Source organism: Ailuropoda melanoleuca, chromosome 1, assembly GCF_002007445.2.
Source record: "Ailuropoda melanoleuca isolate Jingjing chromosome 1, ASM200744v2, whole genome shotgun sequence".
NCBI classification, from domain to species: Eukaryota; Metazoa; Chordata; class Mammalia; order Carnivora; family Ursidae; genus Ailuropoda; species Ailuropoda melanoleuca.
In genome coordinates, this window is record NC_048218.1 from 164,532,602 (window position 1) to 164,559,257 (window position 26,656).

A 26,656-nucleotide genomic window follows, 5' to 3' on the forward strand; every position below is an offset into this window, starting at 1 on the left:
CGCGCGCGCGCTCGTCTCGGTCCCGCGCGCGCCCCCGCCCAGTACCCACCACGTGACCAGCCCCCGCCAATGGGCGCGCCGCGCGCGCGGACCCGGATCAGGAAGCGCGCGGGAGGGTGATGGATGTCGCTGTCCGGCCTCCGGCGGAGGGAGGGAGCTGGGGCTTTGGTCCCCCCAACCCCCCAACTTTGAGTCCTGCTGGGAATTCGGGGCCCGCCAGTGCTTCTTGGTCCTCTTGGACGCCCAGGCCGGGTCCTTTTCGTGCCGTACTCCTGGCGTAGGCCTCGGGGCAGCCGGGTGACAGCAGCCCAGAGCTGACCTCGGGCCCAGCCTAGCCTGATCAGATGTCTTCCAGGGTTCGAGGCCGGCGGGGGGAGGGAATGGCGTCGAGACCTTGGAGGTATCCCGGTTTTAATCCTGGCCCCGGAATAAAACGAGTAACGCCAACAGGCCCATTTTTTCCACCAGCTGATCCTCTTCCCCACTTCGTGCGCCAGAGATTCCCTGCTTTGAGAAGCCCGGGAGGAGCCGCAAAGGGTGGGTGAATAGCTGAGAGAAATCGACCCGAGGATGTAAAGCAAGGCCATTCCAGTATAACCGGATGGGCAGTTTTCATTTTTTCTTCCTTTTAGAGACAGAATCTATTTGATTTTTTCCTAAGAAAAATCAAAACCTTTCTAATAGCATCTCATTTGATGGAGGTGTCGATGTGAGAGTTAAGCATGCTTGCATTTACTAGGTGCGACTGTGAGAGAAAAGGTAGCCCAAAGGTGGGGATAGGTAGCAGCGACGCCCCTACAAAATCGAGCTTTGAAACCAACAACTTCCTATTTCAGAACAAACCCCAAACAAAAACAAGCCAAGGACGGAATAGGCACTGTGCCCAGTGTGATCGCTTACGGGTCTTTCCCCGCTAAGAATTCTATATTTTGTCTTTTGGATGCTGCCTTCTCAGGCTGTATTTGAGGCTAAAGTTATATTTACAGGATAGTCTATAATTTCTGAATTGCTGAAAATTAGCATATTAACGATATCAGTAGCTCTGGAAAGGGGAGAGAGGACTGTTGCCTGCCATTTGGTAATTGAAATTTGATGGGTAAACTAATTACGCCATTATTAACAAATAAATTACGTATTAATTCCACCTAATGTTGGTCTTTGAAGTAAATACTGATGCCTTACTCGTAGTGTGTACTTTCCCTTTCATTTTCTGAGTAACAGACACACCTGGATCCTCTACTTTTCAGCCTAGATGAAAGCAGTGCAAACTAGCACAGTCACTATGCTAAAAATACTTTCATATTGGCATGCAAAGCAAGGATTTTTCAGCTGGTGCACCTTAGTTGATTTTTCAAAGAGCAGTATAAACAGCCTTCTCACAACTGAGTCTGGACTGCAGACAAGGAAAGTTATAGCCTAAGCCTGGAGACACTTCAAAAGGAATGTCAATTCTATCTTCATTTATATCGCTTACTCATATGAGTTACTAAATGCTGGAATATATCCATTTGATGGATAGTCATTTAATGCTTAGCCACATAAAGCCTATTATATGGGACTAATCTTTAAACTAATTTAGGAAAAGAGGTTAAAAAAGGGATCATGTTAGCTTTCCAACTGGAATCACCCTGAAGTGGTACAAAGAGGTTTCCCACATTGGATGTGTGTGTCTGAAGAGTGCTGTCCACCGACACGGGGCACCCTTTAATTTTTTTAAATGAAATCTGAGCCACAGACAGAAATCAACGCTGAGTGTAATCTTTAGATCTCCTCTCTAGAGTTGGGGGGAAATCAAGCCTGTGATACAGCTACCTAAACTAGTATTTCTCTACAGCAAGAAAAAATAATATACACATATTTTATATACTATTTTATATGAACAATATATACGTACATAGTGTAATTTACAAAACGTGGCTTTCTAAGCTTCAGGGGGAGAAAAAAAACATGACAAGGAAATTTTGCCCTCCTCATGTCATCAGCCTTGAGTACTAGGGTCTTAACTACATCTGTTTAATATTATTTACAGACACTAAAACACAAAATTCATGTTGTTTAGCCTCAGAACCTTCTACCGAGTTTCTATTTTAAAGTATTAACGAGGCACAGGCACTGTTTTGTATATGGTTAACCTAAACGAGTTAACTGTGCCTGTGTTTCATGTGGTTCTATTACTTTAGGAAGATGGGCTTACACAGAATCCCCCAAGGCCTGTAACTTGTCTTTGTGGTTCCTATCATAAACACAAACGGAGCCAGGACCACCAAGTGTTATCTCACACACCGACATTTTGACATTTTACTGCAAGATTTATGGCTGTAATAAACAATCTCAGTACCTTTTCTGATCCTTCCACAATCTCTCTTTGCAAGCCATCGCATCATTACATGGAATCAAATAATCTTTAGAAAAACGCTTAAAAAACCCCCCAAAACCTCTTGCCTTTACATAAGATCCAACACACCAAAGTAAAGCCAGGAAGAGACTAACTCAATTAATAAATAAACTGAAGTTTACCAGCAGCATCTTGCCCGAGAAAAGATGGGGTGCTCTGAAATTGAGCAGAGAGGGAGCGTGCTAATCTTCGCACACCAACTGGCTCCAGTCCCTAGCAGGGTGGAAGCGTTATCCTTTTCTTGGGAAACTGGTGAGCGCATTTGTTCATTTCCACGTGCAGAGATAACATATATCCCCAACAAAAGCTTTCTTAAAATCCCATTAAGTGAAATAACTTTTCATCATGTCCTCGAAACCCAGATGGAAAAGGAGAGCGAAGGGAGTCTAAGGGAGAGGGAGGGCGAGAGGGAGGCAGTGTTTGCAGCCTCGTTTGAATCTGATTTGAATCATTTTGAATATATTTGGAACAGCCTTCCCTCTTGAATGCAACCCTGTCCCAAGTTTCAAAGTGACCGAACAGTGACACCGTGCGCATTTTGTTTCTTATTAATCTTACACATTGACAGTCTTTGTTAAATCACAAGGCGTGCCCTTCACTAGCCGACATTTTCATATTTGTTAGACGCGCTGACCTGAAGTTCACCTCGGCCTTGGACTTTGCGCTTCTAAAAGGTCTATACAGTGTCTTTTAGAGAGCAGGGTGCTTTGCCCAGGTCACTCCATCTCAGGGAAAACCAAGGGGAAAAGCAAAGGAAATGTAAACGTTATGGAATGTATTGACTGTATTTGTCCTTTGTTCTTTAGAGCGAGAGTTCTCCAGACTGTTCTGTCTGAAGCAAGTCTCTGGAGCGCACACGGGAATAGCTGAATTTCAAAATGCCTAACAGTGGCATTTGAGGACTTCCCCGATACCTACACTAGGCATATGATTTTAGAGAAGCAATACTTTATCAGCCATTCGACCAAGGGGCAGTTTCTTTGTAGTAGTTTATAAGAGTGAACACAATCCACACACAAGGATTGAAATGTGTATCTGGATTAAACCTGAATTTTAACCTGAATTGTGTGAGGGGCCTAAAGATAAAAATCCTCCAAATAAAAAAGTAGGTACTCTAAAAGCAGTAACTTCTGCAGGTACTTTTTTTTTTCAACTTTAAAACTGTCTCAGGGGTGTCTATGCTTATTGAAGTTGACATGTTTCTAAGGTATGACACGCTTTTAACCAATAATACAATAACAAGGTTTTCTTGAAGAGACACATAATTGTCTTGGTGAGTAATAGAAGGGGTTTCAGTTTCCTTCATTTCGCTAGCCCAGATGTGGTGAAGTGTTCATTGCTATAACAGCAATCACCACGGTTGTTTCCTTTCTTCTATTTTCATCTGGCACACCCCCATTTGGCTTCAAGCTCTTGGCCAGAGTGAAAACCATACACATTGCACAGTGGAAGCAATCTGATTACTTCCATGAAGGCGGTGCTTAGGAAATATTTACTTTACCACTAAACGTACCTGGCACCAGCAAATCCAATCAACCAGAATATATTGGGATGATCTTAAATATCCCTGCAAGAGTTCACATTCTGAGTAGTTGAATTAACTCATCTCTAAAGTTAAAAAGAGAATGTAGAAAAAAATTCATTTTTTCTCTTCTGTTTTCCTACTCTGATTACTTGAAGATCAATACATAGAAAAGGACAATATGTCCCCCCAGAAAACAGATTCTAATGGCACCAACATTTACAGCTAATATAGGTGCGTGAAAAATAAAATACTGTTTAGTTCTCCAGTTGCAACTCACACATGAGGCATGGTTCCAGTTGGCTTCCTTAATACACTATTTCCTTTCTTTTCTGCTCTCCCACCCTTCCTCCTGAGCTTGCTTTCCCTCTCCTTAGCTTTTATTCCAAATGTATTTTTAAAGAGTATTTTCTGGAGAAGAGAAGTCCCTCATGGTGGTCTTAACGAAATGGCCTGGCATTTGTGGATTCCATTTTCCTGTTCAAATGGCATATTCTTTTCAGTTTAGTTATCCACTTACAGATTGTAGCATTTCTCGTATATTCGGTTTAGGGTTAACAACAAACATAATGAAAAATTTCCAACAACAGGAACATTTTCATGGTACCAATAAGCATTTTCTCCCTGGTGGAGGGTGGAAGGATCCTGCCCTTTCGGGAGCATTTCCACTTCCTTCCTTCCCTTCTCAGCTCTGAGAACTCTTTGCATTTAGTGGGTGGAGGTTTCAGAAAAAGCATTCTGTGTTTGAAAATTGCAGAGAATACGTTTTGCAAGAAGTGCCAGTGCCTGCCCTTGTTCTCACACACTTGAGGGATCATTATATGTATGAAAAAGAAAAAGAAACTGTCCAATCAAAATAACAATTTTCAAATAAAGGAAGTGTTCTGCCCGGTTCTCTTGCCCCTGAAAATATGATGAAACCTTGAAAACTTGCTACGTTATTTCTTAAAGGCCCATTGATGAGTTTTGAGCTTTTTAATTTTGTGACAAACCCACAAACAGATTCCTGGTTCTCCAGCATCTAAGGTGTTGCTGTTTCAGTAATCTATGCCTATTTACCTGGTGCTATACCCTCAGAATGGGAGCTATAATTCAAGATGAAATACAGCATGTATTACTCTTGAAAAGAGGAATTTTCTATCCTTTCCTCCGTAATTGAGGTCATTCAACCACTAGGGTTCACCTGGAGTCCATACCATGATACACGCGTCACTCCGAGCCATTTTATCTTTTGTGCTGATAGTCAAGATCGCAGCTCTAACATTGACATCAAACTCTGTCTGGGCAGATGACTAAGAGTGCTGCACAACATAAACTTTTGACCCTCAACTTTTTGACCCGCAGTTGCAACGCACTAGCCACAAAGATACACAAAGCTTTGCCTCTTCTTTCAGGGGGAAGGGGCCCCCCCAGGATCGCAGGGACACCCTGCTTCTGCCACTGCCTTTTGGATTAAGATGGTGAATTGGATATTTCAGGGCGTTTGTGACTGTCTTTCCTGTTAAATCAGCCTCCTACCTCTTTTTGTCAGCACTTAAATAGGAGGGAGATTATTTTCAAAATCACTCATCATCACATTTACAGGGAAAATTTGGAATAGGAGGGTGGAACCTCAAAAAAAAGTGAAAGAAAAAAAGAAGACAGGGAGAAAGCGGGCAGTGGGAGTTGGAGATATTTTTTTTTCTTTATTTAAAAATAAAGATGCAGCCCTAATTGTTGGGAGAGCTGGCCCAGGCAGGCGAGTTGACTGTGAACTTGTACTAAAGCGTGCTCTGCTGGCGATTCCTAGGGTGTGCAGATTTATCTTCTCTGCATTTACTTAACCCGGCAGTGAACTGCACGGGCGTCATTTGTTAGGCGATGACAGACTTCACCTCCAGCAAGGGCTGCTTCACAAAATCGCAATAATTACCCAATAACCTTCATAACAAATATTATTATTGAAAAGACCGGTTTATGGGGAGGGGACCTGGTGGGAGAAGGACAGCATTCTTTGTGAAAAACAACAAACAAAACAGACCTAGGCAGATCTTCCAGTTCTGGGGTTTAGAATGGCCAGGACTGTGGTTCCCCTTTCCTATGTGGGTGGGAACCTAGGCTGACCCCCTCAGCCTTGTTTGGAAGCCCCGTTTATAGTTTTGTCATTGACTAGAAAGAAATTCTGCCTTAGAAGCCATAGGGATGGAGTCCACAACATTCTGCACTCTCCATGGTGGGCAAACCTCAGACAGACTCCCGAGCTAAGGCAGGGGAGAGGCTTCGAAGGGCATCTTTTAAGCTAAAAGGATTGTTTTCTTCTTTAATAGCCCATCTTTCAGATGTAATTTGCTCTCCCCTCACTAATTGTTTGGATATAATACTCTTCACATCTCAACAAATGAACACGACTCTATTTCTGGTAGAAAATTCTGTCTTGCTCTCCCAGAGCCGCCAACAATAAAGCAGGGGAAAGCTGGAGAAAAGGAATCTCAGCATAATGTTGTTATATTAGACCATGGAAACCCTAACAAACCCCTAAGTAAGTGTGACCAGAAGCTTCCTATTATATTTATAGTTCAGGAAATATTGTCTCTTCAGCTTGTAGAAACAAACGAGGCCCTGCACATACTGGACACCTTCTCTTTTACAAGATGAGGAGCACAGAGACTTCTGCCACCAGCTGAGGCTGGATGTCTTCATAAAGCCGTTAATGACAGAGATTTTTTTCTAAGTAAGTTCCTCTGCAAAACACCACCAAAGAATGCACAAGAAGAAATAACTTATCTACAAAATGAGCAGATAACCAGCCATCCTCTTTACTATGCTTCCTATGAAAATAGGAAGAAAAAAATTTCTCCAATAATGCTCACCTAGGTTTGACTGGATGCTGTATTTTTAAGAAGTCATTTAACTCCTCGTGAGTTAATCTGCTCTTTTAGGAACTCTGAACTTTTATGAAGATTACAACAGACAGAAATAAGCAAGCTGACAATATATATATATAGCCTGTGTGTGTGTGTGTGTGTGTGTGTGTGTGTGTGTGTGTGTTTTAATTCATGGGAAAGATTCTCTACATTGGGTAAAGCTGGATATCGGTCCAACAGCCTTTCTGCCCATTCCCGCACCCAGGGTGGGATGTGGCCACGGAGGTGGTGTGGACGCTTCCTCCGGGCAAGTTACTCAAATGAACCTGCCAGAAGCCCTATCGCTCTTTTTTTCTGCTACTAATTTTAGTCACCAAGAAATCACTCAAGCAAGATCACCAAATGAGTAACTAAAATAAAACCTTAACCCAATATTTTCCAGTAAAGAACTCAAAAGTCAGAGCAGCAAAACAAAGACTCCAGAATTCTCACAGACACACAAAATGACAAAAGAGAACTGAAATAGAGTTTATATTCTGGCTCCCACTAAGATGCGGACACTCTTCCTGAGTGCAGAAATATCAGTACTTTAATAGGTCATGCAGGATGACTTCAGGGCTCTGCCTTGCCACTATTTCAGAGATGTGGGACTTGTGGGAGGATTTTGATTTTTCAAAACACTTCCCAGGTATGTTTTTTGGACTTCTGACTTTGGGGACAACTGTTGGACTTATGCTGAGTTTAAGTGGCCTCTGCACAATAAAGTTTGTTGAAATTCCAAAACTATACCTTAATTTTTTTTTCACTTTAAACACTTAGTAAGTATCTTTACCAATTAGCACTTGCAGCAAACTATCCAGCTCCTAAGGAGAAAGGCATTTGGAGACAGAAGGTCCTATTTTTTTTAATTTTATTTCAGAGCTGGAGAATTTGGCTTAATTCTTCAGAGGGAGTGGGGGAAATCTGCTAGGTCCCTTGTGGGTACCCATTCAGAGAAAGACCCCTGGACAGGCCACAGCATCCCCAGTCACTTTGCCACTGAAGAATGAGGGTTTGGGGCCAGAGGGGGTGGTGGCTGAGGCCAAGTTGGAATTGTACCCTGGAAAAATTTATTTCACCTCACTTCACTGTTGGAGCAATATTGGGAACTGTTTTGGAAATCACAGATTATGTAAATTTCCTGGGATCAAACAGAAAGAGCAGCTAACAAAAGAAAGGCGGAAATCTCCTACTGACAAACGACCAATTTCTTCCCTAAACTATCCTTTATGACGTGTCAGGAAAAACAACCTAATGGCTCTGGGGACTTTTAAGTTGGGCATTGAAGACACCTTGACTTCCCCCAAAACTTTAGGGCACAGTTTGGAAGACAGAATTTGTCTGCATGTTGAGGGGGAGTAAATTTCTCTAATCTTTAGTGTTACCTAGGGGGATCCCTAAATTGCCTTTTGAGCGTCCAGCGCCTGCGGGTCTTAATTCTACAAAGGAGGAGAGGAAAAGGGAAGAAGAGAGGGAGAAGAAAGGGAAGGCGGAAGAAAAGAAAGCGCTTTAACTCCTTTCATTTAGCCTGGGTCAAAGACTAAAGTTAAATCCGGCCATAAAGTTTATTGCTTCAGACTCACAGGCGGGTGAGAACAGTCCCACCGAAATAAAAAGAACGTGCAGGCCAGCAAGGTTCAGGGCCTGGTCCCGGGTGCGGGGGGAGGGGGTGCTGAGCCCTCCCCCCAGGTGGGGACCCGCAGTCCTCACAGTGCCAGGCTCGGCCTGGCAACCCAGGGGCCCAGCCTGTAGGTGCGGCCCGCGCCTCGCCGGTCTCTGCCACCCTCCGGCTCTCTCACGAGCCAGCCTGAAACTCGGCCCCGAAGGCAGCCGCCTCAATTCAGGGCTGCCAAATGACCCCGGCCCGCGAAGACATATTGCCACAGCCCCGTAAGGAATCCCGCCAGAGTCCGCCTCGGCCCTGCCCGGGCCTTTCTTTCAAACTCCAAGCACTCCCCAGCGCAGCGCGGCCCTCGGCGCCCGCGGCCGGCGCCCCCCTGTCTCCCAGCCCCCACCCTAGGGCTCCGCTACCCCCCGACGAGCCAGCCCCGCCAGCCGCGGAATGGGGGGCGGCCTTGCCAAGTCTCGGCACACAGGCCCGTTCGCATACAAAAATCATCTTTTGCACGCCGGCTAGAGCAGCGGAAGTCATTAACATTCGCGGTGGTGCAGCAATTAAAGTTAGGCCTGGGGACGCGGCGGCCACAGGCGCTTTTCACCGGGGTGCCTCGGCAGAGCGGGCTCCTGGCGCTGCTCCTGTGGGCAGAGGACAAGTTGGCTCTGCCCTTTTGAATTCAGAGGCAACCTCAGAGTTATTGAACCAGAGAGAGAGAGAGAGAGAGAGAGAGAGATCGAGGAAGAAAGTTTTCAGAGTACAAATAAACTTGAAAGCGCTCAGGAGGCGAGCTTACCTTAACTCGGAGGGAGCCATTTTTCAGAGTTTTGAGAACTTGTGGTTTGGACACTTCTGGACCTAAAATTGACAATTTGAATGACCAGGCGGCACACGTAGCCTGCAAAAGAGTCAAATGGAGTCCAGCGTCAGTGAGATTATATGTTATGTGGTATATAATGTTGGATGTCAACTCCCCAAAACCATAAAACTTACTTTAATGGCCCCACGTGACGTTTTATAGCCAGTGAGCCGATCTGTCTGTGCTATGGATGATTTTACGATCTAATTCATAGACAAAACCCTATTCATTTGGCACCCAAATGTCATATAGCCGGAACTGGGGCTTATAAAGTTTACTGTTTTATAACTTTGAAAAGGAAAGACGGCATCAGTGTAAGCAGTCGGTAAATGTGCAAATCTCTAGTTGCGCTTTAGCTGCTCTGAGGAGTTCCCCAATCGAGCTAGGATGGGGTAAGTACCTTCCATTTGTAGCAAATTAATTGTAGCAAAAGAAGCCAACTGGGCTCAGGGTGAGGAATGGGAAGGGGTGCCTGGGTGGGTTAGGGGCAGAGGGGTTGGGAGCCACAACCTGGCACAGCAGCCTCTTCAGCAAGTGGAGGCCTAGGATGACCTCAGGAGAGAGGCAGCATCTGTGTGGGCCCTGAGGACTGCTAACAAAGCCCTGTGCTCTTGCTCCTTTCTCTCTCTTCCTCTTTTCTTGTACCCAGCAAGTTAACTTGGTTTCCTCAGAGATGGGCAGGCTGGACTCAGGCTCTGGAACCACCTACAGCTTTCCCACCTTCTGCCCTGAACTCTGATGGGTCAGAGTGAGGGAGGTCGCGGGTCAGGGTGTTGGTCTGAGGTCCCCTTGCACAGGCAGGCTGCTCAGGTAACCTCAGACTCACTGCCTTCCAGCACTGGACAGACAGAAGAGCAGAAAGAGCCGCTCGCTATTTGGGCACAAACCAGACCAAGAGAACTTACAATAGAAAGTTTATTTTTTGTTTCCAGTCAGTATTTTTTCCTTAAAAAAATACAAAAAAAAAAAAAAAAAGCTGATCACAGTTTGCTTAAACAGCCAGACTCGGACAATATTTGTAACTTTGTTCACAAAAACATACATCACTGAAGCTGCGCTTATGAGAGCCACTTCCAGAGTTCGTGCAAAGGGTCCTACAAAGGCACGCAGGGACACACCGCTCGGAGTCACAGTTTTCGTCACAGAGTCACTAGTCACTACACGTCAAACAAGTTAAGTTGTGTCTCATCAAGTCACCTCTACGACAGCATTAATTACACAAGGAATATAGGTAGTTTGAATAAAAATATCTTTAACAGCTTAAAGCTATTGAGACAGGAACACTTCCACTCACATGCACAGTTAAACAACTAGAGTGCAACACACAACATTGGCACTAAACGAGGTTGAAGGGGGACTTTTTTGTGTGTTTTTTTTTCTCTTTTTTGTTATAGTTACTTCAAGTAACACAGCTTGCTTCATATAAATAAGTTAAAACATCTATTTTTTTTTTTCAAGACAAAGCCATTCAGGACAAAGAGATGAACAGAAAGCAGATCTACTTATACAGGCGCTATAATGGCAATAAACAGGCTCATGATTAAAAGATGAATTAGGGCAACGAGAACAGGGCTTCTTCACAGAAGGAACACAAGGGGGTTTCAGAAAGTCACCTTAGTACTGACACTACGCGGGATCCGCTAATACTGCTCAGTACTTTAAACGCTCAAATACTCAGGGGCGGAAGGCCCCTCCCGCCGCCGCCATGCTCATGCTTTTCAGCTTATTATCTTTTTTCCACTTCATTCTCCGGTTTTGGAACCAGATTTTAATTTGTCTCTCGGAGAGGCAAAGAGCATGTGCTATTTCAATCCTTCTTCGGCGGGTCAGGTAGCGGTTGAAGTGGAACTCCTTCTCCAGCTCTAGGGTCTGGTAGCGCGTGTAGGCCGTCCGGGCCCTTTTGCCTTCTGGGCCGCCTATGTTGTCTGCAACAGAAAAGCCAGCCATTTAGCCACCAACTCCTCAGCCCCTGGTTACCCAAGTCCAGCTAGGGTCCTGAGCAGGGTACAGGGGAGAAAAGCTCAACAAGTCCTCTCTCCTCGCCTGCCCACCCCTCCCGAATTTCCTTCCCTCTTCCTTTCTAGAGAGAAAACAATACAATTTGGACTCTGGGAACAATCGGCCCATCTGAGGCAGGAGCCGCGTCCCGGAGGATCGCCCGGCTTTCCTTCACCCCTCTCCTGCCCTCTGGCCCTGCCCCTGGCAGTCCCGAGGCGGGGCACAGCCCTCCCAGGCAGTCCACCTCTCGGAAACCCACGGAAGCAAGGCCCTTTCCTGAGCGCCCAAGTGGCCTCCAGGTCACCCTCCCTTAAAGTTCCAGCCCGCGAGCCGCCTTCTGTTCCAGCCTGCACGCTTGGGGCGCCTGCTTTCTTTTTCTTCCCTTTCCTGCTGTCCCTTCTGCTCCCAAACTTCAGAATCCCGCCGGCTCTTGCCTCGATTATTCCCCCCCAAGCCCCTTTTCGGGGACTCTAATTAGTAACGCTGTTTCCCCAGCGCAGCCCTCCTCATAAATTATCCGCCCTGACAAGCCCGATTCACAGCCCCTACTGCTATCCTCTACCTCTCTGCGCCCTGCTCGGCTGGCCTGACCCGGGAGCGCGTTCCGAGGCGCTGGGGTTCGATATGGGATTTTTCCTTTTCCCCCGGTTTCAACATCTAAACTTGCCTGGCCAGCGGCCCTTCTCCTCCCCCTTCCCCATTTGCGAGCGTTGGGCACTGCAGAGAAGAGAAGGTGAAAGGAGGGAGGCAGGGGAAGAAGAACGGCGAGGAGAGACTCCACAGGGCTGGGAGAGGCGAGACCAGGAGAGAGATGGGGAGAGAGGGCGGTAAAGAAGAGAAGGGGGACCGAGAGCCGCGCCCCCGTGGCCGCGTGGATTTAGAAAAAGGCTGGCTTTACCATGACTTATGTGCAGCTTGCGCATCCAGGGGTAGATCTGGGGTTGGGCGGGCGGCGCCGGGCTCGGCTCGCTCTGCGCGCTCGCCTGCTCGCTGCTGGCGGGGGCGTCCTCCTCGGCTCCGGACGCCGTGCCAACCCCCTCTCTGCTGCTGATGTGGGTGCTGCCGGCGTTGGCCGAGGCGCCGCTGGAGTTGCCCAGGGAGTTTTTCCCGCCGTGGTGGCTGTCGCTGCCGGGCGAGGGGGCCACGGCGGAGCAGGGCAGCGGGTCGGGCGGAGGCGAGTGCGTGGACGTGGCCGGCTGGCTGTACCTGGGCTCGGCAGGCGCCGCGCTGGCGCCGGCCGCGTAGCTGCGGGCGCGCTCCCCGGAGCCAAAGTGGCCGGAGCCTGAGCGGCCGACGCTGAGATCCATGCCATTGTAGCCGTAGCTGTACCTGCCGGAGTGCATGCTCGCCGAGTCCCTGAATTGCTCGCTCACGGAACTATGATCTCCATAATTATGCAACTGGTAGTCCGGGCCATTTGGATAGCGACCGCAAAATGAGTTTACAAAATAAGAGCTCATTTGTTTTTTGATATGTGTGCTTGATTTGTGGCTCGCGGTCGTTTGTGCGTCTATAGCACCCTTGCACAATTTATGATGAATTATGGAAATGACTGGGACATGTACTTGGTTCCCTCCTACGTAGGCACCCAAATATGGGGTACGACTTCGAATCACGTGCTTTTGTTGTCCAGTCGTAAATCCTGCCTGATGACCTCTAGAGGTAAACTCGTGCACTAATGGGGGAGTTGGGTGGAGGCGAGAGGGGTGGCGCGCGCGCCCCAGGCGCGTGCCCGCCACCCGCCGCCGCCGTTCAGTCGGACTCGAGCGCCACCCGCTGGAGGCAGGGCGCATCGCTCCGCTTCCGACCCAGGGCTGCAAGGGCCGGGGTCGAATTGAGGTTACAGCCCATTATGGCAAAATTATTGCATTTCCCTCGCAGTTCCATTAGGATGTACCAATTGTGAGGCCGTCAGCTGCCGATCGCGCGCCCGGCGAGGATGCAGAGGACTGGGGGGGAGATGGTGACTTGGATTTTATTTACAACAACTTTATTTCCCCGCTGTGCAGCCCCTCTTATTTTTGTGTCGAGGTTGGTGTCGGTTCTGCCCGTCGTGCCGGCAGCTCTGAAATTCGAAAATACAGATATCACCTTCGGGGAAGGGGGGAGGCCATTTAGCCAATTGGAGAAATAAATCCTGCCCGCAGCAGCAGCTACAATTACGGCTCTGTTTTTCTGTGAGTGCATGAGGGACAGTGTCCCTGCCGCTCTTAAATGACAGGCGTCTATTAAAGATAGCTTTTGTGTAGTGTTTCTCCGAGGCGAGGTCAAATTCCATACACTTTTATAACCAGAGTCGATTTTTCTTTCGTGTAAATATGGTTTTCGTGTCATTAGTTCTCTATTTGATTTTCTTAAAGTATCCAATCTGGAGAATCTTCACCACCAGGTCCCTTTCCTCGAGGCAGCCGGGCCCCAAGTCGGAGGGTTCTCGGTGAACCCAGAGAGTGGGCCCAGACTCCCTGCAGCCACAGAAGCTGCTTGGAGGCTGGGGATCCCTGGACCGAATTATTAGGGTCTTGCTCAGACCTCCAGAAGTAAAATGAGGGTGCTAATGGAAGCATTTCTTGGCAGTGCCTAGTATCTTCGTAGTTATTTTCCTGGTTCCTGAAGGATGAAAGTAAATCACAAATATAGCCGAAAGGCATGGGGGGTATTTCCCCCTGGAGGCTGAGCAACGCAGGCACCCCTGGCACTTTTGGAAACCAGGACTTTTGCCGTTTCCATGGCCCTCTTTAGGTCCTGAAAGCTACTGTGGTAGCAGCGCAGGCACTATCGGAGGCGGGGATTCGGTATCCGGGATCCGGGATCCGGAGCTGGAGCCTTCGGAAGCCCAGTCTCTCCGGGGGCTGTAAAGTTCCACCCGCGCCCAGGTTGGGTCGGCTCGCTGAGGCTGCTTCTCTTCCACGGACGGTTGCGCGCGGGGCCGAGAGACTAGGCTGTCTCAGGGCCCCCTTTGTTCCTCACGCTTCTTCCTGTCCAGGAGCGGCCTGGGATGCCACTGCAGTGCTGGGGCCCCAGCCTTTAGGCCCCCTGTTCCCAGTGGCCTGAGTCGATTTGGTGCTGACCTCCGGGACTTGGTGGCGAGGGACCGAGGCGGAAACGCCCAGACACCAAAAGGGGCTTGGCCCACGTTCTTTCCTCTCCAGCAACCCCGCGTCCCGAGCTCAGGGGCACGCAAAGGCGCTAGCACAAGAGCCGGGGACGATTTCGGGGCGCGCCCTGGGATCCGGAACCCGCTAGGGCAGCCTTAAAGAGCGGGACTGTGTGTGCAGTGCGCCCCGCTCCACCGCTGGGATTGGCTGGGATTGGCTGTGTGTAGGATTTTTTTTTTTTTTTTTTTTTTTGGTAAGAAATAAATGCTCAGGCATTTGCAAAGCTCCGGCTCCCCTGAAACTGCAGAAGCCCCCCGGATGGGAGCAGGCGGGGAAGAAAAGTTGGGGAGCAGGCGAAGGCAAGGGGGCAAAGCCGAGGGAGGTTGCGGCGCTGGCCTGGTCCCTGCCCAGGCGTCTACTCGCCCGCTTTTGCCTCAGCGTCCTCCCCGCTGGGCTGCGTGGAATTGATGAGTTTATTTTCCTTTTTCCACTTCATGCGGCGGTTCTGGAACCAGATTTTGATCTGGCGCTCGGTGAGGCAGAGCGCGTTAGCGATCTCGATGCGGCGGCGCCGCGTCAGGTAGCGGTTGAAGTGGAACTCCTTCTCCAGCTCCAGCGTCTGGTAGCGGGTGTAGGTCTGGCGGCCTCGGCGCCCGTGACTCCCATACACAGCACCTGCGGGCAGAAACGGCCGGGCGCCGGTGAGCCAGCATCCCGGCAGCCGAACCAGTCAGCCCCGCGCCCCGCTCCCCTGGCCTCTAAACTGGAAACCACCCGCCTCCACTCCAGCCTCCTTCGCTATGTGTAAGGCCAAAAGCCGGCAGGATGGGAGATTATTTCATACCAAGCGAGATGTTTTCCACCTAAAACAATTTGGAATGAGAAGTTACTGTTTTTGAAAAATCTGCCCTGTAAGAAAACCATTGCAAACAAAAGACTAGAAAGAGCATTCTTAATTCAGGTTACCTGAGTCGTGTTTTCGTGGGAGTGTAGGGTGTGTGTCTGGAAGTGATGGGTGTGGAATCCTGTGAGTAGAGTGAACACTCGGAATTCACACACAGATCTCTGTGAAGGTGTTACTGTGGCCAGACATGTCAGGGCTTAATATGAGGTTTTTTTTTTTTGGAAGATGAAAAATGGTCAGCCCCCTCAAATCTTTGCAAACTCCCCCAAATTGTATAGCCCTTCTGAGAAATGCAGAGTTCCCTTGAAAAAACAAGTGGATCTTAAAAGCAAAACACTGTCAGTTTAAAAATCTGCATTAGGTTCTGCTCTGCTAAAAAGGATTCTCTGTCGAATTTTTGGAAACCAGAGGCAAAGGGATGGAGCTATGGGCCATCTGGGGTTTCTGGAAATATAGGACTGTGATGGGTTATCTGTTCTGGTGCCAAAAGAGCCCATGGGTGGGGGGCTCCCCCCAAGTTGGGTGTGTGAGACTCAGGCAGGGCCTCAAAAGGAGGCAGAAGTTGGCTAAGAGTGAGCAGTTGAGTGGAAGGGGGAGGAGGGGAGGGAGGAGAAAGAGAAAAAATCCTGAGGCTGGGGATGTGGCCCTCCAAGGCTTTAGGCAGACACTAGAAGAGGCCAAGTGAGAGCCTCTATCCATATGGGTTTCTGAAAAGCAGAAAGGAGATGGGTTGGGGAGTGAAGGGGAGTTATCAGTGATGGGTGCAGAAGGCCATCCCTGCCTGGGGATCTGAGCAGGGTGTCACCAGAGTGAAGTGTGGGCAGGCACTCCCTCCCATCCAGCCTAGCTCTCTGTTCAGGTTGTCCCTGTCACAGAGTCTCACATAGAGTGGCAGTGACCCCTCTCGATCCCCGAAGGTGTCACTTTACATGGATACTAGTGCTCTGCCTTCACTTTGCCACAGCTTGATTGCCTCACTGGGAATGGGTTGGGTTGTTTTTAAAATCTCTTTAGAAAGCCGAAAAACTTTGTTCATTCTTTCCTCCTATTTCCTCTTTCTACTTTCTGTGTCCTCCTTCCTTCCTCCTTTCCCTGCCCCTCTACCCCTCTCCCTCCACTCTCTTGGGGGGGCTGCAGGGAAATGCCTTACCCGCGCAGGAGTTCATCCGCTGCATCCAGGGGTAAACAGGGCTCGTGTACTTCCGGTCGGTGCCTTCGTCATGGAGGGCTTTGCCCGGCACGCTGCTGCTGTCGGGTTTGTACTGCTGCTCGGGAGAAAAGTGCAGGTAGTCCCCGGGGCCCCTCTGCTTGCCACTGCCCGAGGGCGAGGCGCCACTGAGGTCCTTATCAGAATAGAAACACGAGGCCCCGTACTCGTAGGACGCCCGGTTGCAGGCCAGGACCGAGTTGGACTGTTGGTAGAAACAAGGTGAGGTGTACGTCTTGTCCGGGAGGCTCGACGCCCCGTACGAGGCCGGGAAGGGCCTCAGCGCGTCATAGCCGGCCGGGTAGAGGGGCAGCTGGCCCAAGAAGGAGTCCTGGCCGCTGGGCAGGCTCCCGGGGAAAGTGGGATTCACAAAATAGGAACTCATTTGCGCGCCCCTCTGCAGGACTGTGATTTGTTGTGTATTAGTACATCTGGCTATAACTATTAGTAGTCATCGAACTGGTTTGTTTCTGGATGGCCGAACGCCAAAAGCGACAGCAGCAAATCGCACCAGCTGACGCGGCGGCGGCCAATGGGAGCGAGCGCTGGAGCCCGCTCCCCGGGGACCGCGGCGACCGAGGCAGCAAAGTTACAAACAGCCCCCAGCCCGCCCGCCCGCCGCCCGCCCGGCAGATTAATGGGCGCGCACAGCCAGCCGGCCCGGCTCTCTTCCCGAACGCCAGCGGCGGGCACCGCCCGGGTAGGGGCGTGCGAATCAGGCCGGGGCAGGGGCACTGGAGTCCGGGCCACCGCAAAGGCCCCGCCAGGCCCGCTCCTTCCTCCTCCCTTTCTTGCCTGGTCGGATTTTGCTGGTTTTTCTTTCCAAACAGGAAACCTGACAACCCCGCGCCCGGAGGGGCGGTGACAACGAAGGCTTTGCTCCCCGTCGGCCTGCCCTCCGGGCAGGGCCCTGAGTTTGCCCCTCCCTCCGCACTCCCCTACGGGTGGGTGCGGGTTCCAGAGCTGGAGAAGGGGGTCTGAGAAACCAGGCCTTCACGTCCTGCTCCTCACTCCTGCACCTTAGGAATCAGGAATCGGTGCATCCCTTCCAGCTCTCCTTCCCTACACCCACCAAGGGCCTGGGCCTCCCTGCCGCCGGGTGCGGAAGGCTCACCTCAAGCTGACCAGGATGCGGCCAAACGTCTTCCCCCGCCGGCCCCATCGTCCCACATACAACACGTCTCCTTTGAGTACCGCCGGGCTCCCCTCCAAAGGCCAGCGACTGCGTGGCCTCAAAGCACCCCACAAGCTGTGCGTCCCCGTCCCACCTTTGCACCCAGGAACTGGGAGGCCAGAAACCACTGGTTTCAACAAGAAAGGGACCTACAGAGGAGTGGCCTTGAGACTGAGCTCCGAAGCCTGCCGTGGGACCTGCTTCCCTCGCCGAGCACTTGGGACTCGCGCTCCCGACACCCGGACTGCTCAGAGCTGAGACAGATCCAGATGTGGAATCTGTCCTCATTCCTGAGGCACAGCGACCCAAGGTCCCTGCCCAGCGAGGCATAAAGGGCAGCTTTATGTCCCAAGGCTGTGAGATCATTGATGTGCTTGGTTTGCTGGGCGCCCCATAGCCCTCACGGTCCAGGGGTGTACCCTCTTCCATGCCTTTCCTGGGACTGTTGGGGGCCTGCCGCCTGCAGTCTCCAATAACGGGAATAGCTGCCTCCACGTAGGCATTGCTTTTTACCGTGGTCCCAGGCCTGTCCTTCCCCAGGCAGGACGTGAAAAGCATATCCTGGGTTGCTTTCCCTTGCTTGATAGGTGTGCCTTCGAGATAGTTGACTTTTACAGCACATGGATCAATCTCATTTTGTAAAATGTGATATCTTTCCAATGGCATTTTTACAACTGTATTTGTTGGGCTTGTAAAACCCTTGAATTAGCTTTAAAATCCTCAATTCTATGGAGGCTGAAGAGAGACTATACAATTTGGTTGATTTTCCAGAGGATGTTTGTAAGATCTGTAAAACTCTGAAGAATGCAGGCTCATGGGGTTCAGGACTTGGGGGGGTGGCAATGCCCTCTTAGGAATCTGCCAACGACTTCCTTAATCTCTTCCTTGCTTTTTGATTTTTCCCCCTGCCCTCACTTCCCTCAAAGGGAGAAAACTGGGAAAGGACTGGGCTGCGGGTGGCCTCCACAGAACCTAGCAAGCACCCATGAAAGTGGTTTCTGCCCACCCCATGGGGGCTGCACCCAGAAGCCTTCTGCCTGTGCCCCAACCAGTCCAAGCTGGGAAAGTTTCTCCTTTGCATATATAAAGAAGGGCCTGGCAGGAGAGGATAGAATGTGATATTTCCCTTGAATTTCCTCAGAGAATGGACACAATAGGTGAAAATGAAAACTCAAGTTAAAAATTCTAAAGGGAACTATTTTTTAAAAGCTATGTCCAAAGAAAACCATGTTTGAGTTATTGTTTCTTAAACAAGAGCATCAGATGACAGTGATTTCAAGCAAATTATTATTGTGTAAGACAAAAATAACTGTTGGGAGATGTTGATAATATTTACATTTATAATTTCTGTGTCATACCTCCAGGTCTCTCACAGTATTGGGACTGATGGCAATTTGCTCCATATACTGCTATTGTTATTATTTGTTATGGTTTAATTTAGATTCTTAATTTAACAATTACCCCCAGACAATGACAAAATTTAATTTCTCAGCTAAGAGCCAAAAAAAAAAAAAAAAACCAACCCAAAAACATTGTATTTCTAGCTTCTATAGGCACTGAGATAGACAAAAAAATAAATTGAAATCTCTATGTGTTAGCCAAGGCTGGTACATCTTATATTGGCAATGGCCCAATTTATTTCTCCAACCAGCATTAGGTGCCTATATATATATATATAGAGAGAGAGAGAGAGAGAGAGAGAGAGAAACAGAGCGAGAGAGACACACCACACTCAGGCAAGAATAGGAGCCCCAGACGCTGGAGGGAGCCTCTCCTGGGACAGTGAGAATGGCTACCAGGACTCTCTCTTCTAGGTCAAAGCCACAGAGAAAGTCCACTTACCTTTCAGCTGTTCTTCAAAGGGGACTGGATGGCGTGCGGGGGCCCCACAGTCCGCCCTTTCCCTGGGCTGCCCACTCGACCTCCGCCAGCCCGGAGGGCGGCCTGCCGGTGTGTGTGGGGGACCTTGAGGGCCCCCCGCCCGGGCCGCCTGCATCTGTAGCCCAGGCCAGAGCCCATAGCATACAGGTGCGGCCTCTGCCTGTCACAGGCCCTCGCCTGACGCCAAAGCCCGCCTTCCTTGCCATAGTCAATCCTCCTCAGGGCCAGCCAGGCCTGCAGGCCTCGGCACCAACAGTGGTCTCTCCGATTTCAAAATCCCGAAGCGGGCGCCTTCCCCGCACCAGCGTGCGCCCCGGGGGGGCCTTGGGACGCGCAGTTTGGACAGAAGCAGCCATGACGTGCCAGGCCGCCTGTGCAACCAGTCTCCATGGCGCTGGGGGTGGGGGGAGGACCCGAGGCTAGTCGGGCGTCCAGCTCTTGTCAGGGGTGGCCGAGGCGGGGGAGGTTCCCGACAGGCCCTGGGAGGCCGCCCCTCAGGTCCTCCCTTGCCCCCCTCTCCTCGGCCTGCTTGGGAATCTCTGAGGGGCCCGCGCAGCAGTAGCGCCAGGCTGCACGACGCGGGGCTGCAGCTGGCGTTGGTCCCGGCGACGGCCACAGCGTGGCAGCAGCGAGCGCCCGGCGCGGCTGCAATAAATAATGTGCCCGCGGCAGCCGCAGTCAGACAGCCCGCGGCCCTGCGACGCAAAAGCGCCGCTTTATCCGCCCCGAGCGCACCCATAGCGCGCGCGGCCGTCCCAAACATCCACAGTTCCTTAATTTTCTAACGCATACCACGGTATTATCTTAAGGTGGGAAAACAACAACCAAAGCCACAAAACAAACAAAAAGAACTCGAGCCCAGAACCTCAGGATCGATTCTGGTCGCAGTCCCAGGAAGCTCCTGGGGCAAACGTGGCCGAGGGGCATCCAGACCAAGCCGCGGTCCGTGCCACCGCGCCACAGAAAGGCAACGCCCACGGCACCCTCCGTGCCTCCCCGCGGGCGGCTCCAGGGTCCTCTCGCCGCTCGCGGAAAGTGGGGCGTGCGGTCGCCAGCCGGCTGCACCGAGGTGGGTGGGGGGTCCCCCTATCGCCCAGACTTGGTTCGCGTCCTTCCTTCAACCTTAGCTGCGGCTCCTGCCATACTCAATAACATCACTACATTCTCTGCACCGAAACTTCCCGCCAAGCAACACCCAGCCAATTAACCCCATCCTCTCCTCCAACCCAGAGTTCCACCCACTCACCTAGTCCCTCTCCCCGCGCTTCGGACACCTCTGTCATCGGGAAACCGCGTGAAGGGAAGCAGGCAATCAGCAGAGGAACCTGGCTGAATTAGTAAGTTTTTGTTTGTGTTTTCCTCATTCTACCTTTCTCTCCAGAAACCGATTCCCTCCGAATAGAAGGTGCTGTGTTGATACGAATAAAACGCCTGTCAATTAATTCACTCTGCCCTCACCTCTTCCCACCTCCCCAGGTCGGCGAATTCAGTCGAGCCAATTGGGTCATGAATGAAAAAAAAAAAAAAAAATCCAAACCCGAGAGGCTGGTAGGGAACGCCGAGTGCGGGGCCACTTCGATGGGGCTCGGCAAGGTCGCTGGGGAAGAGGAGAGAGAAGACCACAGAGCTCCTGCCCCATGCCAGGACGCTGTGCCACGGAAGGAAGGCTGGCATTTACTGCCATGGTGAGCCAGGGAGAGGAGAGAAAGGGTGTGTGTGTGTGTGTGTGTGTGTACGCGCGCGCGTGATGGGGGGGCAAGTGTGAACGGTGAGTGTGGGCGAGGGTGAGTATACCCCCTTCAAAGCCGCCGTGGGTGCCCTCTCCCACCGTCGCCGGCGCCGGCTGCCATCTCACCACCTTTGCTCCTGTCTCCCCACATGTCTCACCTTCAGATGGCGGCTCCCAGAAGCTCCTGCCCCTCTGACAGCTGTCGCTTGGGCAGCCGAGGAGACGAATCGTCCTCCTTCCTGGTGCCAGAGTACGCAGGAAATTAGCCAGGTTGCGAGTTGCAAAGCGGCCGCCGCGGCGCCGGGAACTGGACGCGTCCCACCTCCAGCGGGAGCGGCCGGGCCGGGCCGGGCCAGGGCCTCGTCTCGCTCGCCATCGCCGGACAAAGCGCAGCCAAGCCCGGCTGGAAGGCAGAGCTCCGAAGCAGGCAGGACGGAGCGGAGCAAAAGAATGCGGCTCTATTCTCGCAAGGGAAATTATAAAAAAGTTCATGTTCACGGTTCCCATCCACATGACCGACAGCGGCCAATGGAAGGGCCGAACAACTCATAAAGTTGTATTGCAAAGTTGTAAATTTTCATAAACAACAACGGATTTATGACCCTTTCCCCATCACTAAGAGGAGGCAGCTCTTACACCGGCGCCATCTTACCACGGAGGCCGCCCCGACTTGGGGCCGCAGGTTTTACAAACCCAGTTGGGCCGGGTTTTATTAAAAGAGCAGTAAGAAGCGGGCCCAACCTAGGCAGGAGACTGGAGTCGAGGTCTTCGCCTGCCAGCTCAGGCTATTTTGCGCTGTCCCCATCGCCCCTACCCAGACTTCCACCTTCCCAGCACCTGGACGCCCCCGCCAAGGCTCGGCAGACAGGGTCTGCGGGGCCCCTACCCCTTCCCATATCTCTCAGTTGCAGTGCTGTTCCCCCGGCGCCCTTGCTTTGCCTGAATGCAGGGTGGGAGGGGGCCTGCGTCAGAGGCCCTGACCCCCACCTCCTAGCATAGGGCCGTGTTCAGGACTTATGGAAAATTCGGGATCATTGGCAGGGTAATACCCCTTTCCAAGCCCACCCCACAGCCTTAGAGGAAAGGGTAGATTTTGGATTTGCTCATGGAATTTGTGGAGGTTTTTTTTTTAAGGGAGATTCATAGAACATAATGTATCCATTGATGATTCCGTTTTCAAGAGATCTGGAAGATGTTCCTGCACACACACAAAACCAAGACGAAAATCTCCGGAGAAATGCACATATGCAATTATGGACACACAGAAATGCACACACTCCATTATGGACACAGAAATAAATGCACTCAATTTTGGACACAGAATTACATAAAATTACTGACTCACGTAATACATGAGTAATACACACAGACATACATAAAATACACATACAAAAGAGGTACACACATACAAATCCACACTTTAGAATCCACACAAAAAGGGACTTGACATACATATATGCCAATACATGGACACTCAACACTTGGACCCTATTTGTCCTTCCACTTTTGCTTCCCCAAAGCCCCGTGGGCATCCAGACATAGCAAACCCTGGCTAGGCTAACCCCAGCCAGGCTTACCTCTTTTTCCCAGGCCCCCCTGTATAAAGCAGTCCACACCTTTTTGTCACCAAGCATCTTTATTTTTCTGTTACATAAAACACAGTTAGCTGGGCAAGACAGGAAGTGTGCCTTCCCATTCCTGGAACCCCCAGCTAGAACCTACAAGGACAAGGGGGACGCAGGACAACACAAGAGATGAAGGGTATTGGGAAGGGCATCAGCCCTCCCCACCAGCTATAAAGTTAGCTCAAGACAACACACCATGCTACAAAGTCACCCCATTAACACATCCTTCCCAAGTCAAGACACTGCCTTACAAATGAGCCTCAAGACTATATAAATGACCAAAAAAAAAAAATCTTGTTCAAATATACAATATTTGCTATTGTAGGAAAAGTCAGGGTGTACATATTCAACACAGCTGGACAGTAGGACATAGGGGCCAGGGGAGGTGCAGGGAGGCTGGGAGCATCTCTGCAGTCCTGCTAAGCAGATGCTAACCCAGAGATCTGCAGCTAGCTTGGGAATGCTCCCCTCCAGAAGTGGGGGTAATGGGCCTGAACTTGGGGTGCCCAGGCCAGAGAAGGAGGGATTCTAGGTTGCAGCACTTAGAATGCTTTGGAATAAATATATTATTTTTCAATTTAAATAGAAGCCAATACCCTGGTCCCCGGACCCCAGCGCCTTCTCCATGCAGCCTCAGGGACCCCAAAGGCTTCCAGGGAGAAGCAGGAGGGGCCTGGCGGGGGGAAGGGGCCGGCACTAGGTAGCAGGCGAGCCAGTGAGCACAAAATAGGTAGTTTGGGACGAGTAGGTAGTACTGAGAAAATCAGGTCCTTGCCGGTATGGGGGAGGTGCTGGGTGTCTGCCAGTGTTGGGACACGCTGGGCTTCCTGGGAGTGGAGGCCTACTGGGGCTGGGCCCATAGGTAGTTTGGGGTGCCTCTGGCCGAGGCCTGTGCTAGGTAGTATTTTAGCCGTGCCAGTGCAGAGCTGGTCGGACTGGGGTTAAGGAGGGTGTCTGCTGGGGGTCCTGGGGGCAGAGAGATCCCCAAGGGGACCCAGTCTAGGCGGCTGCTCGGTCCAGAAAAGAAGGGAGCTGAAGTGGTTAATGGGGCAGATGGGTGCAGGTTGGGGACTGTTTTTTTTTTTTTTTTACGTTTTAATTTTTTCCACTTTTGTAAATAAAATCAATGAGTCTCTAAAGACGCTTTTCCCGACTGTCTGGTGCAGCCAGGGCCCCGACTTGGCCCCTCATTCCTCCTCCTCTTCGTCGTCATCTTCGTCGTCTTCGTCCTCATCGTCGGCCTTGTCCGTGGCGGCGGCAGCGGCGGCGGCGGCGGCGGCGGCGGGCACGGCGCCCTCGGGGGCTGCGGCAGCCGGACCCTCATCCTTATGCTCTTTCTTCCACTTCATGCGGCGGTTCTGGAACCAGATCTTGATCTGGCGCTCGGTGAGGCAGAGCGCGTGGGCGATCTCGATGCGGCGGCGCCGCGTCAGGTAGCGGTTGAAGTGGAACTCCTTCTCCAGCTCCAGCGTCTGGTAGCGCGTGTAGGTCTGGCGGCCCCGCTTCCTGTCGGGCCCTTGGAGCAGACATGCGGACACACGGACACACGGACAGATAAACCAACAGAGACACAGACAGGACAGTGCATTAGCCAGGCCGCCGTCCCAGAGCCTGCACCTTTCTCCCAGCGCTGAGCCGGGCGCGCGTTCCCCCTCCGCCCGCGCCCCCGAACGGAGCTGGGGGAGGAGCGGGAGTGTTAGCGGAAGACCCCCAACTGCGGTGCCCGACGCGGAGGCAGCTCTGTGAGGAGGAAAGGCTCAGCATCCCAACTTTACAACCGCCCTTTCCAGCCGGCTAGGCTTCCACAATGTCCCGCTTCCCCCTGACAAAGGGAAATTGTAAATATAGAGTGTGGGCAAGTGGGAGACGCTGCGCTTTTGCCATTCAAAGGCGAGCTGGGCCGCTTCCCCCGCCCCTTGCTAGGCAAGTGGGTGACCCTCGGGCGGTCCGCACTCCAGGGGCGCCTTTCCTCCCTAGAAGACCGCGCCCCCATCCCCGGACCTTCCACGGGCACTGCGACCCCCCTGTCCCCGGTCTCGTTCCCCACCCCTCCTTTAACTGGCCCCTGACACAGGGGAGTAAAAGGGGCCCTGATGATGCGTCTGGCTCTTCCTGCTTTTGAAAAAGAAAAGCCCGGCCGAAAGGAAAAGGAGGAGGGACGGAGAGAAGAAAGGGGGAGAGAAAGAGAGAGAAAGAGAGAATAGCGAACAAAATGTTAAAATTCCAAGGCAAATGGAGTTAAATAAATTTACGAGGATCGAACCCATTAATTGGGTCATAAAAAGTTTTATGAGCCTCATTTACATACAATGCTACGGGCTCTCCACGCTATGGCGCCTTGACTCTAATTAAAACCAGAAAGGCAGCGCCGCCAGGAGTCACGGTGCCGCCGGCTCTCAGTCGCCTCTGTCCGCGCTCCGCGCTCCCCAGCCCAGCGCTCCCCGCTGCCTGTCCGCCCGCCCACCCACCCACCCCGCCAGCCTAGCTGCTTCGCCTACCTGAAGACCGCATCCAGGGGTAGATACGGAAATTGGCCTCGGCCGGGCCGTGCAGCGCGCCTTCGTCCGCCTTGTCGCAAGCGCCTTTGGCGAGGTCACTGCAGAGCCCGGGGATGTTTTGGTCGTAGGAGGCGCAGGGCAAGTTGCCATAGGCGTCGGCGCCCAGGCCGTACCCGGACGCGAAGGGGCTCTGATAGAGGGGGCTGTTGACATTGTACAAGCCCGGTACGGTGGAAGCGAAGGCGCCAGCGCCCGCCCCGTAGCCGCTTCTCTGCGAGTTGGGCGCAAAGGAGCAAGAAGTCGGCTCGGCATTTTGGAACAGAGAAGCCCCCGCCGTATATTTGCTAAAAAGCGCATTCACATAATACGAAGAACTCATAATTTTGACCTGTGATTTGTTGTCCGGCAGCTTTCAGTGTCGGTTTTACGAGGTAGCGTGATATATGATAACATTACACCCCCAGATTTACACCAAACCCCATTTTCTTTTGGACGGAGCTCGCCGCAGCACGTGACCGCCCACATGACCGCCTCCGCCAATCTCAGCAGCCCTCACAGGTGGTCTTGCTCCGCGGGGCCCGCGGCAGCCTAGAATGGAAGGGGAAGAGGCTCAAATATGTGGCCAACGAATCTGCCGGCTCCTGGCCGGCCTGACGCCTCCCGCGGGAAAAGGACCCCGAGGCTCCGCGCGAGCGCCCTGCCCACCGCAGCGTGGACAACTGGCCTGCAGAGGCTGCGCGGGGTCAGCCGGGCACAGCCTCCGTTAGCCTATTACCGAACTCTGGACCAAGCCTGCAGGCCCTCCCGACTCCCGTCCTGTCTACTGACCCAGACTAGGGAGAGACTCTACACTCTGCGCACCCGCCCGCCCCACCGGCAGCCCAGGGGCAAGTCTCAGCTCTGGGCAAATCGTTTCTTTGCCCGCGTCTCCCCCCTCCCCGCCCCCCACCCAGGTCCACTGGGCAATAGGACCACTTAGACTATGATCCAGATGGCCCGGCGCAGCGTCGCTTCCAGCTGCAGCGAGAACGCCACCGCAAACTGGAACCATGTGGTTCGAATAAAGTCAACGTCTCCCAGCTTCCTTTCCTTAATCGGCGGCACACTGTTTATCCGCCTTAAAGGAAGCAGTGAAATATTTATCTATTAATGAGCCTCATTTGCCAACAGATTTATTAACGTGGGGTTCCCCTCCCTCCTCCTGGACACCGCTGCCCTGGCAGGCTCTGTGCATTCGCTCCTGGGCACCTGGCTGGCCTCTGGCAGCCTAAA

General features: G+C 51.7%; 3 protein-coding genes and 1 long non-coding RNA gene across 9 annotated transcripts in view; 1 reads left to right on the plus strand and 3 right to left on the minus strand.

Moving 5' to 3' along the window:
* The window catches only part of HOXA5 (homeobox A5), a 32,198-nt gene extending 19,097 nt beyond the window's left edge, over positions 1-13,101 (minus strand). For 2 of the 3 annotated variants that reach the window (XR_004628256.1, XR_004628257.1), the window contains exons 1-3: positions 12,170-13,101; positions 10,887-11,198; positions 9,211-9,312 (exon numbers count right to left, since the gene is read on the minus strand). Coding sequence is in view for 1 of the 3 variants with exons in the window: in XM_011223478.3 (XP_011221780.2) it covers positions 10,948-11,198; positions 12,170-13,064 (1,146 nt within the window). In the remaining 2 variants the exon portion in view is untranslated. Of the gene's footprint in view, positions 1-9,210; positions 9,313-10,082; positions 11,199-12,169 lie in introns of those variants that run through there. The other variant, XM_011223478.3, reaches the window with a different exon arrangement.
* Positions 13,102-14,746: 1,645 nt separating this feature from the next.
* Positions 14,747-20,409, minus strand: HOXA6 (homeobox A6). 2 transcript variants are annotated; one of them, XM_034669547.1, is made up of 3 exons: positions 17,592-20,409; positions 16,421-16,535; positions 14,747-15,041 (listed from the first exon to the last, which is right to left on the minus strand). In XM_034669547.1, the coding sequence occupies exons 1-3, from the start codon at positions 18,315-18,317 to the stop codon at positions 14,782-14,784; spliced, it is 1,101 nt and encodes a 366-aa protein (XP_034525438.1). In that variant the 5' UTR covers positions 18,318-20,409; the 3' UTR covers positions 14,747-14,781. The 2 variants fall into 2 exon arrangements, with proteins under 2 accessions (XP_034525438.1, XP_011221787.1); XM_011223485.3 differs by having other exon boundaries at positions 16,421-17,730.
* A 337-nt stretch (positions 20,410-20,746) lies between these two features.
* On the plus strand, positions 20,747-21,566 carry LOC117804083. The gene is made up of 3 exons (XR_004628258.1): positions 20,747-20,869; positions 21,009-21,217; positions 21,426-21,566. It is a non-coding gene; the product is annotated as an uncharacterized LOC117804083 (long non-coding RNA).
* Positions 21,567-22,979: 1,413 nt separating this feature from the next.
* Positions 22,980-26,057, minus strand: HOXA7 (homeobox A7). 3 transcript variants are annotated; one of them, XM_011223469.3, is made up of 2 exons: positions 25,385-25,918; positions 22,980-24,402 (listed from the first exon to the last, which is right to left on the minus strand). In XM_011223469.3, exons 1-2 carry the CDS (start codon positions 25,761-25,763, stop codon positions 24,074-24,076), a joined length of 708 nt encoding a protein of 235 aa, XP_011221771.2. In that variant the 5' UTR covers positions 25,764-25,918; the 3' UTR covers positions 22,980-24,073. The 3 variants fall into 3 exon arrangements, with proteins under 3 accessions (XP_011221771.2, XP_034525478.1, XP_034525473.1); XM_034669587.1 differs by having other exon boundaries at positions 24,262-24,998; positions 25,385-26,057; XM_034669582.1 differs by having other exon boundaries at positions 24,262-25,001; positions 25,385-26,057.
* Between the last annotated feature and the right edge of the window lie 599 nt (positions 26,058-26,656).